The following is a 14,774-nucleotide window of genomic DNA, read 5'->3' as shown; positions in this document are numbered from 1 at the left end:
TGCCGTTTCCAAAGAGCCCACGCACATCTCATAATGGTCCCCGCCCCCGCCTGGGTTAATCAAAATTAACTTCGATGCCGCTGCTCCACCAAACCAAGAGTAGTTTTTATTCTTGTTCGTTTCGGGGCTCCGTTGGACGATTCCCTTACACTAGCTAGTAGTTTTTATTCTTGTTTGTTCTTTCTCCTTTGTTAAGAGACAAGGTAATAAGCTTGCTCACAATTTAGCTTCCATATTGATGAATGGTTGTACGGAAGGTTCTGAACAAAAAAACTATCTTTCAATTAATTAATTAAGATTGATAAATGACGAAATTGAAAAAAAAAAAATTATTGGACATTTATCTTTTAACAAAAGAATAAAAAAAAAAAACAGTAATCCACCAAAGATTAGAATGGCCTTCAAATTTTTACTTACCTCAATTTCATCCCCAAATCCTAATTTAACCAATATTGTACATTGACCCAAAAGTTAACAAATATTGCATATTGACCCCATTTTGTAAGGGGAAATTAGGGATTCACATTTCCTAGATGGCGTGTATGGGTATGGCAAGCCATTGTATAAGGTCAATTAATTAAGTTCTTGGTCACGCCTTAATTACAATCTAATAAACTATTTAATAGTTTCATCGAGATTAAAGATATATAACGTACGAGATGAGTTGATCGATAATGTTCTCCATCTGATTGGTAGTTTCAGTGGCGAGATCATGAATTTTTAAGAAAGAGTTATAATTTTTGGGTGTTTGGACCCCGAAGAAGCGTTCTAGAAATTGTTTTAGGAGTATTTATATAAAATTGCATAAAATAAGTAAAAAAAATTATGGATTTAAGCAGAATATATAAAAGAACTTTTTTTTTTCTATTCTATATGCCCTTTCTCTTGCATGATCATGTGAGGCTCTACTAACTTGACATAGTTTCTTTTATTCGTCTAAGCCGTAATGAAGTTGTTGACACATTTTGATCAGAAACGGGTTCGACCGTTTGTATCCCTACATTGAGTTTGTGAATTCGACACCTATTGCTATGGTTACAATTTGAAGTTAATGACGAATACAAATACATCACCTCCTACAACTCACATTTTCGGCCATAACTTTAGCTTACAAGTGAAGATTAAAAGATTAAAGGGAGTTTCGTGTAACTATTTATCAAAAAACAAAAAAAAAAAAAAAAAAAAAAAAAAACAATCGTAAAACAATTACAAAAAGAATGTAACCCAAAAAAAGAAAGATAAACAGCGAAACCCAGATATTGTTGATAAATGATAATGAATATGTATAAAGAAACGTTGCACATTATCTCGAGGCAAATACAAATATTCTAGTCTACAAAAAGAAAATTAAACTCTAAAGGAAAATATCATAGTGTTGTGTGTACTCCTGACTGGTTTGAACAGAGACATGAACAATCTGGCTGTGTCAAGTCCCGCAGCACAATCCGTTTGTCGCGGTTACTCATAAGTTTAATAAGAGGCAGCTTTAGTGAAACTTGGCGCCATATCTCTTTCACTGTCCCATTTGCTTCTTCGTACTCAAAGTACCTCTTTACCTGAATGAATTGCACCAAAAAACGAATTTGGATAATAATACTCGATTCAAACTCAAGTCAATTATACGTACAGAAAATGTACCTTTTTCAATTCGTTTTGGAATTCCAAAATCCTCTCCGGAGTCACTTTTCTCAGCAATTTTACCAAGCTTCCAGGTTTAACAGCAGTGTAGGTGTCGAGGAAAATGGCAATCTTTCTATAGTCTATGACATCTTCAAAAGGCAACTCAATGTAGTCGCTCACAATTACAGGAACACATAAACTTACAATAGCGTCAAAAAGCCGGCAAGCTGATGGAGTGTCGCCAGCTGGATGCAAACAAAACTTTGATGTATGCATTCCTTGTGATGCCATACGGCGACTCTCCCTAGACTGTGCCCCGTGTTTTATAATAACTTCTTGTTCGTTCTCAAGAACTTGGAAAAGCATATCTCTAATCTTACCACCCTGTACACCACAATTAAAACAGCTCCATGTAAATGGTGACATAGAACAGGGTTCGGCAAAAAGAAAAGTCCAAATATTACCATGCTATGCATACCATCAACGGAAAAGAAAAGTCTGAATATTACCTCTTTTCGGTATCGATTTCCCATAAAGAACAAGAGGGACTTGCGATTTTCCAGGCCAATCTCTCCTTTGTATGAATTAATTCGGTGTGAATATGGTAGAATCACATCCTTCACTAGGGATGCTTGATTGGCACCCAACCTCCCAAAATCTGAAACTAATAGCACCCCATTCTTCACCCTATCAATGATCTTATACAAAGCATTAGGATCCTGACATATAAATACATGATCCCACCCATTATTTCTCTTCCAATACACTTGTTCTTCCAACCACTCCATCAAAGCCTCCTACATCAACCACAGACTTGGATGAAATATTTTGCTTCTTGCATAGAGAATGTCAGTCAAAATAAGTGAACACAATAAATGATCCAGTAGAGTTCAAGAGCATTTCTAATACATAACTATGAATGAATCAGTGGGCAAAGTTGTTCCTTGGCATATTATCAAATATAAATAACCTAAAGATCATAGATTTTAGCAAACAATATTTGGTTCAAAACAACCCTTGGTATGATAACTTTGTATAAGTAAACAATTAAAATTTTACAAATACCTGGGTTTGCTCATCATTGTAAACTGTCCTGTTAGGAGAGACGTTCACAGTGGCTGATCGGATCGGATTGGCGACGAGACTCAATGAAGAGAAAAAGGGCACGTAGAAAAGGTCGGCTTCTTCCGGGTCCATGACCCTAGTCAGAGCCGAGTCGATCCGTTGGTCACCGGGACGATTCAAATCGGAAAATAAATACCACTCGGCTGAGTGCTGATTCCCAGGATACTTGAGCAGCGCGTCGCTCCCCACGGTTTCTCCTCCACGAGCCTCCGCATAACTCTCAATCACCCCGTATGTAAATCTCCTAGGCAGATCATACATGTATATTTTCACCTTCTTATTATCATCAACAGAACGAAAACTGCGATTGTCGTCTAAATGAATTGACGTATTAGTGTTATAATTGGGAGGATTGTAGAAGAGGAAGGAGTATAGGGCAAACAGGGAGAGGAAGGCGAGGACAAGAGTGGGTCTTAGTAGAGATTTACGGGGCATTTTCGTAAGTAGGCTTTTACTGCTGTATGGCAGTGGTGATGTGGGTGGAGACGGGATAGAGAGGGCGGTAAGGGGCGGCGATCTGAGTTTGGGCCGGAGATTCATTAGGGCATTATTTTTGCATTGTATAAATTAATAAGATGCACACTGGATTCACATAGCCAGGAGGAGAGAGAAATCGATCTGCAGAATCGTTTGTTTCCCAAGTTTCACAAAGCGGAGACAGATGAGTTGCAATAGAAATATTCGAGAACCAGCAAGGAAAAAGAAGCAAAGACGACGAATAATTAATAAGCCCAAAAAGCACAAAATTAAACCCCTATTACCAGGAATATGCAACGCACAAAAGCGGAAAAAATAAAATCTAGAGGAATTACAATTTGGGGAGTGGTGGAAAACTCGATGGGCTAGCGCCGGAAAGCGTCACGCACAACCACAGCCCTGGAGGAGGAACGGCGGGCAGAATCACACCGACTATGCCCGTCCCCACCCGAATCGGCGAGCTCTTTTAGAGAAGAAAGAATAAACCGACGGAGAAGAAAGAAGGAGGAAGAAAAGAAAAAAAGAAGAAAGAAGAAAGGAAGAAGAGAAGGGGATGAGAGGCTCTGTAAAAAGTGAAAACAGACCAGAAAGTAGCAGAAAGAAGGAGAGAGGGGAGAGGAGAGAGAGAGGAGAGAGGAAAAATAAATGATTTTTTTTTTTTCTCTAGAAAAACTTGACTAAGTGGATGATTCATTAAAGTGGGACGAAAATATAAAAGAATATTATATTACTAAAATAATTATATTAAAAAAAAAGTGAAAAACCCGGTTGGACCCCGGTTGAACCGGTCCAACCATGACCTAGTCACTTGTCCGGTTCGATGTCCGGTCCGGTTTTCAAAACATTGAGAGAAAATAAAATAAAAAATTGGTGCAGACGTCATGTGACATGAGACGCCGACCATGGCCCCCCACTAGACCTGGCCACGGTTCGGTTCGGTTCCGGTTCCGGTTCCAAACCGCCGGTTCCAGTTCCGATTTTGGAGGAACCGGAACCGAACCGAAAAAATCCGGTTCCTTGCGGTTCGGTTCCTAACCGGTTCCGGTTCGGTTCCCGGTTAGAACCGTAGAACCGTTCGGTTCTTAATAATATTTTGTTTATTTTATATATATATATATATATATATATATATATAACTTAAAAAAAACTTAAAAAAAAATTTTAAAAATAGTTTTTTTTAAAGTGTTTTTATTTAAAAATAATAAATTTTTTTTAAATACGTAATTTTTTTTTCTTAATACTTATATATATATATATATATATATATATATATATATATATATATATATATATATATATATATATATATATATATATATATATATATATATATATATATATATACTAGTGTAGAGCACCGCGCAATGCGCGGTGCCGGTGCCTCGGGTGAATACAAGAACTTATCGTATTATGTATTTTCGACATACTTTCATATATCGATTTTTAGGTTGCATTTTGTTATCTTTTTTTTACGATTAGGCAAAATTTGTGTCGAATGTGGCAATGGGAAGTGACGATTTGAAGTTGTCTACGGAGGGTGTTGTGGGGTCCACTCCCTTAGAAACAAGGGAATTTGCGGGTGCACAAATGATTGTCAAAATATAAACTCGTTTTTGTGTTAACGAAAGCTGATTAATCAGGAGTTAATTTTTCTTCCTTCCGTTAAAGGCTATCTGAATGACGGCGCGTGCGATGCGAAATAGGTATATAATATAGGGACCATAAATCGTAAAAGTTGATCGATTTGTCGATATTTAAGATTTATTTTAACATTTGAATTGACATATATATGAATGACTTGAATCGTAAGATTTTAATCGTAAATCATAAGGTTTTATGCTCGGCATTGCGAATTCTCGTAAATGTAGCGAATATTTTGGATATTGAAAGAGAGATCAACTTTTGGGGTAAAAATTGCAATTTGGGTGGAGCGGATAGAAAGATGGAGTAAGTATAAGGGTGATTCTGCAATTTTCAGAACTGTTTGAGCCAGGGAGGTGGATTTTTTGAAATTACAAATTGACCTCCACTTGGGGGCATTTCCTGTTTAAGGACCAAAATTAAAAATGGTATATAATATAGGGACAAAAATGTAATTATCACAAGTTTATTATAAATAATATAATAAATTATTTTTTTCATAAATCGTAAATCGCAAAATTTGATCGATTTGTTGATATTTAAGATTTTTTTTGAACTTTGAATCGATTTCACAAAGCGGAGACGATGAGTTGCAATAGAAATATTCGATTTGGAATGAGTTAATCCAGAGAGCCCCTATCGACATAAATGCATTTCATACCAAGAAATTTACATCTCCATACGTTGAGCCAAAAAACAAAACAGAAAGCGAAGAACGAAAGCTCCTAATTAATTTCTTACAGCCAATTTTAATATGACCCAAAAACACAAAAATCATCAAATTAGGTCATCTCTGCCAATTACAGAGGCAATTCAAAATTATTCAATAAACCAATTGTCTATCCTGATTGTTTAATATTATAGATGAAGACAACATAATCGAATTCGCCCTATATCTCACAAAATCAAATAACCCACACAATCATCATACCATATTAATTCATATCAGTGACTACAAGCCCAGATTAATTGACCTCGAACCGTTTCATTTTCATCGAAACAAAAAGGCAAAAAAAAAAAAATTAAAATTAAATCAACTGAACGAAAAAGAGAGATTGGAAAAAAAGGGGTTTATTACCAGAAATTTTTGAACATGACTTCCGGAGAGGTCTCAGTCGTCGTCGATCGTGTAATGGAAAACTAATCAAGGAGGATGGATCGGAATTTACAAACCCTAGAAAGAATTTACTAATCAACTGAGTTTTTAGCTATTTTTCTTTTTAATATGTTTCGTTCTGATCAATCCTAAATTGCAGGTTCAGTTTTGTGATCCTATAATAATATCCAGAATGTGCATTCAGTCCCCATACTTTATGGTATTACCAATTGCGTCCTGAAGTTTGATCATTACTGCACACTTTAGTCCTCCATGTTGATGAGTTGACGGCCAAAACTAGGGGAAGTCACGTGACCACTGGTTTTTGAGGTAATTAGTCACGTGACTTCCCATAATAATTTTCGTAAAAATAAAACTACTAATCAAAAATACAAAAGACGGAATGAATATTGCATATTGAATGTGTGTGTGTGTTTGAGGTGATCTCAAACTTAAATATTGAATGACAAAAGAAGTTAGTAAGAGCAACTCCAATGAGTTATTAAATAGAGTATTTAAATATTTAAACCATCATCTATATATTAAAATATATGAATTATTAATTCTAATGAAGTTATGAGGGTTCATTTTTTATAATTCACCTCATGGAATGTAAGTATACTTGCCGGAAATTGAGTAACAAAAAGATGTAATCTCCTAAAAATTTATTCAGAAACTAACGTGTAACAATTATAAATAAAACCATCCAATTCATGATTAATTTGATAATCATGGTTGGAGTTGATGAATTTTAAATTAATGTTAAATAATATCTCAAATATAAATGAGTATTTAATAACTCAATTTGTATGCCTAGCATTAGAGTTGCTCTAATTAGCATTAGAAGGCTTCTATTCGTAAGTAAGTAATTAGTAAGTTAGTAATAATGTTAGGTCATATTTGGATTGGAGGATTTCAAACGAATGGATTTGAAATACTTTGAGTTTGAAATCCATACAATTTAAAGTCACCTATTTGGATACATGAAGATTTATACAAAGAATTTCAAATCCAATTCACTGTTGGCTAAAAACTAGTAGATTAAATTCTTTAATTAGTTTTACAAATATTTTCATATCATACAAATGTGATGTTGCAATTATTGAACTTCTAAAAAATGTAAGCTAAGTTCTCGGCTCGTTCTACTACACCACCCCGATGTGTGACGAACCGGACACCACCACCCCCGACGACCAAGACGGCGACGATGATGATGCGGCGGAACAAGGCAACTACTAGTAGTGCTGCTTTATTCTTCCCTCCCATTTTTTCTTTTGACCTTTCTGCCCTTGTTTAATTGTTGTTATTACTACTATGTATCTTTGTTTGATAATGTACAAGTAAAGTTGATCAAATACAATACATGCACGATGGTTTTCATGTTGTATTTTGTTGTATCATGCAAGTGTTGATGCGGTTATGTAAAACTTGTTCAATGTTTTTCTTTTTTTTTTTACTTATTAAATATGAAATGCACAAAATAACACGCAAGAAAAGATACGCACATAAATAAAAGTACATGTATCTGTTTAGATGAAATGCAGACAATTATTTTAGTTGGTCTGTAAATTGTACATGTATCTGTTTAGATGAAACCTAGTACATGCATGTGTTTCATAGTTACTACAAACTTTTGTTGAAACACTTCTTTTTGATCTCGCTAATTGTTGGGTAAAAGGGTCGAAATAGAATTTCCGAGAAATTAGGGGGGCCCTAAGTTAATTTTTAAAAAATTGTATATTGCATACATTAATTCATTATAATGAGCACTGTACAATAATTTTTTGATTAATTAGCAGTTAAGAATTTCGGAGAAAATATGACTAAAATAATGACGACGTTAAGGTTATTAAATACAAAAATTAAAGGGTTTGGGGCAAAAACCCAATTTTTTCCTTCCTTTCAAAATAGTCATAGAAATATTATTGAACAAGTAAATATATAAACTAGTCATATAAATATTATTAAACATTTGTTTAAATATATGGGGAATTGAAAAAAAAAAAAATGACAAGAACATTTAATTAAAATAGGGGCATTCTATTTTCTTTCTTGCAAATATATCCACTAGTCCAACTTCGTTTGCAACTAAGAAAAGCTCTATTACATATACCAAAATTACCCATAACTATTTATTAAAAAAGAATTACTCTTAACTCCTTGAAATCCTATTTCAAACTCAATTTCATCCTTTAAACCCAAATTTAGTCACAAGTTTACCAATTAATCAACGTTGACCCCAATTTTGACCGTCACCGTCGATCTCTGGCGTTGACCTTTTTTTAATACATTTTTAAAACTATTTTTAGTAATATTACTGTGTTAATATTTATATTATTGTGTTAATATAATTGTCTTAGTATGCAATATTACTATCTCATACAGTAATTTTACAGTCTGAGATTATTGTCTCAACCTGCGATATTACTGTCTCTGACAATAATTTTACTGTCTGAGACAGTAATATTACTAGTGCAATAATACTGTCTCAAATAGTAATTTTACTGTCTCAGACAATAATTTTACCATATTGTTTCTTAACAAAAGAAACTGGAAAAAGAAAAAAAAAAAAAAAAAAAGATCAAGGCTAGAGACCGACAGTTATTTGCTTTTTGTTATTTATTAATTTTCATAGTCATAGAATTAATAATTTGAATCTCAATTTTGTTGCTTGGATAAAAATAAGTAGTAATAATTTGGGTAGTTACAAGTAGAGAATAATTTGCTCCATGTGGCTACGATATCCCGACTTTCACGAGCCCACTTTATTACTTGTTAACAATATGATATTTTTCAACATTATTTATAATATTGCATGTTAAATATATTGATAATTTATGTGAAATCAAATGACAAAGTGTAAAATCTTATAATGACACGAGTTTTCGCTTAACTTGAGAATCGCGATTAACATGATAACCATTTTCTGGTTATAAGTCAATCTTTCTTTTATGTTTGAGTGAAAAGAAAATTGATTATGATAACTGAATCGATAAATTTTTTATCTATATGAATATGATTTGAGTTGCATGAATATATTAGTTTTAAAAGTTACGCTCTTCATCTAATAATATATATATATATATATATATATATATATATATATATATATATATATATATATATATATATATATATATATATATATATATATATATATATATATATATATAGTTTTGGATTGTTGCGCACATATTAAGAAAATCAACCAATATGCAATGGTTATAACTTATAACAACAAATAATGACAATCAACAAAATATCCTTGTCGTTAATTGTTGCTCAACAAATAATGAAAATAAACAAAGTATCCTTGTCGTTAATTGTTGCCCAATCCACCTTTGTCCCGAAGCGCCTTATAACGAATAATGTTTTAGTGGCCTATGAAACAAACCATTTCATTAAATTAAATTCTTGGAAGCGAACTAAATTTATGGCAATTAAACTGAACATCAGTAAGGCACACGATCGTATCCAGTGGGTTTTTCTGAGAAGAATCTTGAGTCGTGTCGGTTTTCCCTCTAGCTTGATTGAATTGATTTTGTTATGTGTTTCATATGTTTTTATGCATTTTTATTCAATGGTTACGAGTTTGGTTCCATTGGACCATCTAGGGGGCTTCGTCACGACGATCTCCTTTCGCCTTATCTCTTTATCTGATCTGTTGCACTGAGGCCCTTATCTCGATGATCCATAAGGCGGCCGATAGTGGAGGTATTCAAGGCATCAAAATTGCTCCGACGGGGTCGCCGATCTCGAACCTTTGCTTCGAAGATCATACACCTTTTTTTTTTTTTTTTTTTTCTGTTTTATCATGCTACTGTTTTGAGTGCGTCCACCCTTAGGCGTATTCTTGATGAGTATGCGCCTGCATCTGGTCAACTCATTAACTTGGATAAATCGACCATGATTTTATGTACATCTACTACGGAGGAGGATCGGAGAAGGAGATGATCACAAATATTCTTCGATTTCAAGTGGTGGATAAACATTACAAGTACTTGGTTGGGTATGCCGTCATCGATAGGATCATCTCGTAAGGCTGTTTCTGGTTACCTCAGAGATCGTGTTTGTAATAAAATCAAAGGCTGGAGTGAAAAGACGCTATCGAAGGTGGGGAAAGAGGTTCTCATCAAGTCAGTCCTACAAGCTATTCCATCATATATTATGGGATGCTTTATGCTTCCATGTGGATTGATAAAAGAGATTGAATCGGCAATCCATCGTTTTTGGTGGGGAAATGGGAGCGATACCACATGCATGGCGCAGTTTTCTGATGGTTAAAGTCTGGAATTCGCATTACAGTGGGTAATGGTCGAAACTGCCATTTGGTGTGATCCATGGTTAGTGGCTTTAATAAAGGAGGTCTTTCTCTCGTTCATTTCGGGACTCCGATGGACGATTCCCTTAGTTAATTTGACACGTCTTTGCTTTTGTGTTTATATTTTGTTACCAACATCTTCTGTTATAACTTCAGTTTACAACTCATTTTCGGCCATAGCTGTTGTTTACAAGTGACGACGAAAAAATTAAAGGGAGTTTCGTGTAACTATTTATCAGAAAAAAAAAAAAACAATTATAAAACTATTACAAAAAGAATGTAACCAAAAAAAGAAAGATAAACAGTTATAAGCCAACTAAACCAAACACATAATTTCACCGGATTCGCAGCTCCGTTGAATATTTTACTGAGCATTATTTGTCTGGAACAAGAATTTTCCTGAACTTTGTTACTATAATACCGTTCGAAGTCAAAATACAAAACGAGATGAAACCGAAAACAACGAGAGAGAAAACACAATATTGTCACAGTACAAACTATTTTACACACGCAGTATAACTTCCAAAATCACATACAGTTTTACGGCATACCATGGTTCAGCCAGTTACAGTTGTCTTTGCAGCAAGATGTACAAGAGCGCGTTTATGGTAAGTATAACGCATCTTCTTGTATTTCTGTACAAATGCTGGAAGATCAATCTCTCCATCAAGAAGCTGCCTGTGAAGCGTCTCCGATTCCTCTTCTGTTTTATTCATTGCATCTGTAATAATACGACAATTTATTCCAGTTTAATTCACAAATATCATTTGAGTTGAAGCTATCACATATCAACCCTATTCACAATTGTCCTTTCGTAAGAAACTCAAAGACTCGACATGCAGAAATAGATTGACATATGAAGCAAAGCAAAAGTCAAACCACTCTCGTAAACGAATAATATAATGAGGGGGGAAAAAAAGCTCGGAGGCCCCTGCCCCCGTTATGAGGGAAATAAACAATAATGAACCATTACTAAATTATACTAGCATGGCATTTTTTTTTTTTTGTGAATTGTGATAATTCAGTCAGAAGACTATCAATCCAAGGAAAAAATAGTTCATTGAGTTTTGAGAGAAAGATCCGATTTATACATGTTAAGTATAAATTAATGAAAAACAAATTTTGGGTTGTAGTAAAGGAAGCATGATTATTCCTATGATCATCAAAATAATCATAAAATATAGGCAATTAATTATAGAAGGTATTCCATGGAGACGGTCGATTTGTGAATGATACTGTCATTGTTATGGTGAAACTTGAAGAGGTTTTGGGTAAGACGGCATTTAGAAAAAAACGACGTACTTGGTGAAACTGAACTGACAAAACCGACTTGATTACACATTGCCAAAATATTAAGGTTACCCCAATAAGGCACATCAGACTTGTCGTACTTAACAAATAAAACTCGTTGCCAAGCTAAATAAGCATACATACCTTGAAGCCGAACGAGGAGAGATGAGGGTGAGTAATACTTAAGAGTATCTTCTTTTTTCCTCTCTAATTCATGCAATTTTTCTTGAGCAGTTGCCAGCTCTGTAGTTCGAATTATTCTGCACTGAAGCCACGAAAACCAAGAAGAAAAAACAATGTCATAAGTGCATATTGCGTCCAAAAGAAAAAATTAAGTGGAATGCAATCCAAGGCCACACAACTAACCTGATTCCTTAGCTCCATTATGCATGGTTCTTTGTCCACATTTTCTCCTGTATATAAGATCATTAATTATTATGCTTGATAAAAGTGCAGTAATGTTTCAAAAAAGAAAATGAATATGCGGCAAACAGAGGACTTACTAGCAAGCTGCAGTGTTTCGTTCCTAAGTTCGTCTCTGACCTGATTTGAGTAAACATATACAATGAGTTGCGTGATATGAAGACTACATAAACAGAATAAGCACGAAGAAACAAATATAAATACGGTGGAAGTTTGAAAATCCAAACTAGAGCCACATGTGCACACACATATACACACCAAACGTGGTCCAAGTTTAGGAGATACGAGAAATGCATCAAATGAAACTGAAAAAAAAAGAAAAAAGTCCTGGAAATCTAATTTGTGTGTGTGTGTATATATATATATATATACATCACGCAAAACAAACCCAAGTTTAACAGGATAAGCACCAAGTTAGAACCAAGAAGACCAAAACGGTAAATAACGATAGAAATATGAAGGGGAAAGAAAAACCATGAAACTTACCCTGTTTTGAGTTTTAACAGGTTCGAGTGAAAGTAAGAGATTCTGATAAGCATCCTTGTCCGACAGTAGCTTCCTCAGATCATCAACACTATCATTAAACAAAAACAACAAGGCTACATTTTATTCATCAACTCATTACCATCGGTACATTAGCTCAGGATAAACAAAGAATAGCAACTAAGCCACAGTAAACTTATATACTTCAGTAAAGTATATCATCCTACAACCTATGAAAAATATATGCATAAAAAGAATTGTCACCTCTTATCTTTCAAAACAGCAATAATTCCGGCTGCTTCTGCGGGTGAAACATTTGATAAAGAGCTTACTCGATCGGTCGGTCTTGATAAGTTGTTGGAACCAGGCGTTGTGGGGCGAGACGAGCTAGGTGAATTCACAACAGAAGGCGGATACCATGATTCTGTGGGCTGACCTTGCTGCTCCTGAGAGCCCCTGTCGACATAAATGCAATCACAAGAAGAAAATTACACTTTTGTAAATGTAAAATGACATAAGCAAGACAGAACGAAATGCCCGGTAACCTATTACTCATCGTTCGCCCGAAACGGCAAAATCATATTAGGGCATCCATGCCAATTAGGGATCAAATTTTGAAATTATTCAATGAACCAACTGCCTATCACAATATTTCAGTTACATGAAGACAACGCAGAACTGGATTCATCCTATATCTGGAAAATTATTCAACAAAAAATCTTTTATTCATATCAGAGAGTAAAATTCCAGAACGATTGACCTCGACGCCGTTCTTTTATATGGAAAATAAATTTAATCAAGGAAAAATAATTCCGATAATCAAAAGGTATTTTCGCATACTGTATCCATTTGGCCTGTTCACAAAATTCATTAAACTGAACGAAAAAGAGAGATTGGAAAAAAAATGAGTGATTACCAGAAATTTTTGAACATGACTTTAAGCAGTTCTCAGTCGTCGATCTTCCGACGGAAAAACAATCAAGGAGGAGCGATCGGAAGTTCCAAACCCTAAAAAATAATCGATTAGTCGGAACCCACGGAGAATCTTCGAAGATTTTGTTTTACGGGCTTCCGGAGACTGAATTTTAAATTGGGGTTTTTTTTTAATCTATTTTATAATTTTTTGTTGTTCAGACTTTCAGATCAAACGTAGGCGTGTTGAGCTTTGTGATTGATGAATTCGTTTTCCTATCGTAATTTTCAGTTCTTACCCTGTAATATTATACCGATTGTGAATTCATCTACATACTTTACATTGTTTGCAACGTATAAAATTAAACAAAATTCACTTGATTGATACATAACATATATGTAAATTCGACATAAAAGAAATTTCAAGATATTTCATCGAATCATGAAATTCTATACAATTCGAAAAACGGAAAGATCCCTCGGATCTAATCATATCATTCCATTATATTGACAATTTCAAAAAACTGATGATACTATTATCATAGTATGAGGGCGGTTATCCCGAAATTTGATAATTACTTCACATTTAGTCCTCCAATCTACCGTGTTGACACTTGACTAGGAGTGGAAATCGGACAGATCGGATCGGATTTGGGTGTTTCGGAAAATTTCCGATTTTTTTCGGAAGTCCAAAACGCCTTCCGATTCCGATTCCGATTTTTTCGGAATTCAAAAAGTGATTCCGATTCCGATTTTTTCGGAATTTTCGGAATTTTTCAGAAATCTTCATTTTCGTAATTTTCGTAAATTTTCGGAATTTTCCCAAAAAAAAAACAAGAAAAAATTGATAACAGACAAAGTACCCAAATTGCAGAAAGAAACATCAAATAAGTAATCTTCACAAATACAAGAGATTCACACAAATAACAAAACAGAACATACTCACACAAAAACACACAACAGACACCAATATATATTGGTGGTCTTCGGAGAGCCGGGAGGCCTGGTGGCGATGGTGGTGGTTGGAGAATCGGGAGGCGCAAGTGGTGGTGGTCGTCGGAGAATTGGGAGGCGCTGGTGGTGGTGGTGGTTGTCGGAGAGCCGAGATGCGCTAGGGGTGGTGGTCGTCGGAGAACCGAGAGGCAGTGGTGGTGGTGGTCGTTGGAGAAGGCGCAGGTGGTGGTGGGGGAGAAAGAAAGGTCGCAGATTGCTGAGAGAGAGAGAGTCGGGAAATTAGGTTTTCGAAGTAATTCTAATAAATTTTGAGTTTTGACTTTTGTATGTTTTAGAAAATTAAAAAAGTAATATACTAATATATATTACTAGTAATTAGTATGGGATAACTACACTTTTGGTCCCTCATGTTTGGCCCGATTTCACTTTTTG

General features: G+C 34.8%; 2 protein-coding genes across 5 annotated transcripts; both read right to left on the bottom strand.

The window, feature by feature from the left end:
* Positions 1-1,259: 1,259 nt before the first annotated feature.
* LOC105949085 (putative arabinosyltransferase ARAD1) lies at positions 1,260-6,105 on the bottom strand. Of its 3 annotated transcripts, none has more exons than XM_088824465.1 (5): positions 5,942-6,105; positions 2,686-2,989; positions 2,130-2,417; positions 1,639-2,004; positions 1,260-1,556 (listed from the first exon to the last, which is right to left on the bottom strand). In XM_088824465.1, the coding sequence occupies exons 1-5, from the start codon at positions 5,956-5,958 to the stop codon at positions 1,368-1,370; spliced, it is 1,164 nt and encodes a 387-aa protein (XP_088680591.1). In that variant the 5' UTR covers positions 5,959-6,105; the 3' UTR covers positions 1,260-1,367. The 3 variants fall into 3 exon arrangements, with proteins under 3 accessions (XP_088680591.1, XP_088680590.1, XP_012827808.2); XM_088824464.1 differs by lacking the exon at positions 5,942-6,105 and adding an exon at positions 3,558-3,892 and having other exon boundaries at positions 2,686-3,363; XM_012972354.2 differs by lacking the exon at positions 5,942-6,105 and having other exon boundaries at positions 2,686-3,517.
* A 4,492-nt stretch (positions 6,106-10,597) lies between these two features.
* Positions 10,598-14,675, bottom strand: LOC105952846 (vacuolar protein-sorting-associated protein 37 homolog 1). 2 transcript variants are annotated; one of them, XM_012976424.2, is made up of 8 exons: positions 14,335-14,675; positions 13,393-13,484; positions 12,741-12,932; positions 12,480-12,567; positions 12,074-12,113; positions 11,937-11,983; positions 11,715-11,835; positions 10,598-11,001 (listed from the first exon to the last, which is right to left on the bottom strand). In XM_012976424.2, the coding sequence occupies exons 2-8, from the start codon at positions 13,407-13,409 to the stop codon at positions 10,838-10,840; spliced, it is 669 nt and encodes a 222-aa protein (XP_012831878.1). In that variant the 5' UTR covers positions 13,410-13,484; positions 14,335-14,675; the 3' UTR covers positions 10,598-10,837. The 2 variants fall into 2 exon arrangements, with proteins under 2 accessions (XP_012831878.1, XP_012831879.1); XM_012976425.2 differs by having other exon boundaries at positions 14,331-14,672.
* Positions 14,676-14,774: the final 99 nt, after the last annotated feature.

The sequence above is a fragment of the Erythranthe guttata genome, chromosome 10, assembly GCF_056151865.1.
Source record: "Erythranthe guttata isolate IM_541 chromosome 10, IM_541, whole genome shotgun sequence".
In the NCBI taxonomy this organism is placed as follows: Eukaryota; Viridiplantae; Streptophyta; class Magnoliopsida; order Lamiales; family Phrymaceae; genus Erythranthe; species Erythranthe guttata.
Note: the sequence above shows the minus strand (reverse complement) of the source record. Positions and strands in the feature narration are given on the sequence as shown.

What these genes read in the sequence shown, in the direction of transcription:
- LOC105952846 (XM_012976424.2), bottom strand. An exon ending in CGAAACACTGCAGCTTGCTA is followed by an intron (nt 11,984 to 12,073) that starts GTAAGTCCTCTG and finishes TCTTATATACAG; the next exon opens with GAGAAAATGTGGACAAAGAA. An exon ending in TCTCCTCGTTCGGCTTCAAG is followed by an intron (nt 11,002 to 11,714) that starts GTATGTATGCTT and finishes GTATTATTACAG; the next exon opens with ATGCAATGAATAAAACAGAA.
- LOC105949085 (XM_088824464.1), bottom strand. Translation starts at nt 3,285, where the DNA reads ATGAATCTCCGGCCCAAACTCAGATCGCCGCCCCTTACCGCCCTCTCT. An exon ending in ACAATGATGAGCAAACCCAG is followed by an intron (nt 2,418 to 2,685) that starts GTATTTGTAAAA and finishes TGGTTGATGTAG; the next exon opens with GAGGCTTTGATGGAGTGGTT. An exon ending in TCCAAAACGAATTGAAAAAG is followed by an intron (nt 1,557 to 1,638) that starts GTACATTTTCTG and finishes CAATTCATTCAG; the next exon opens with GTAAAGAGGTACTTTGAGTA.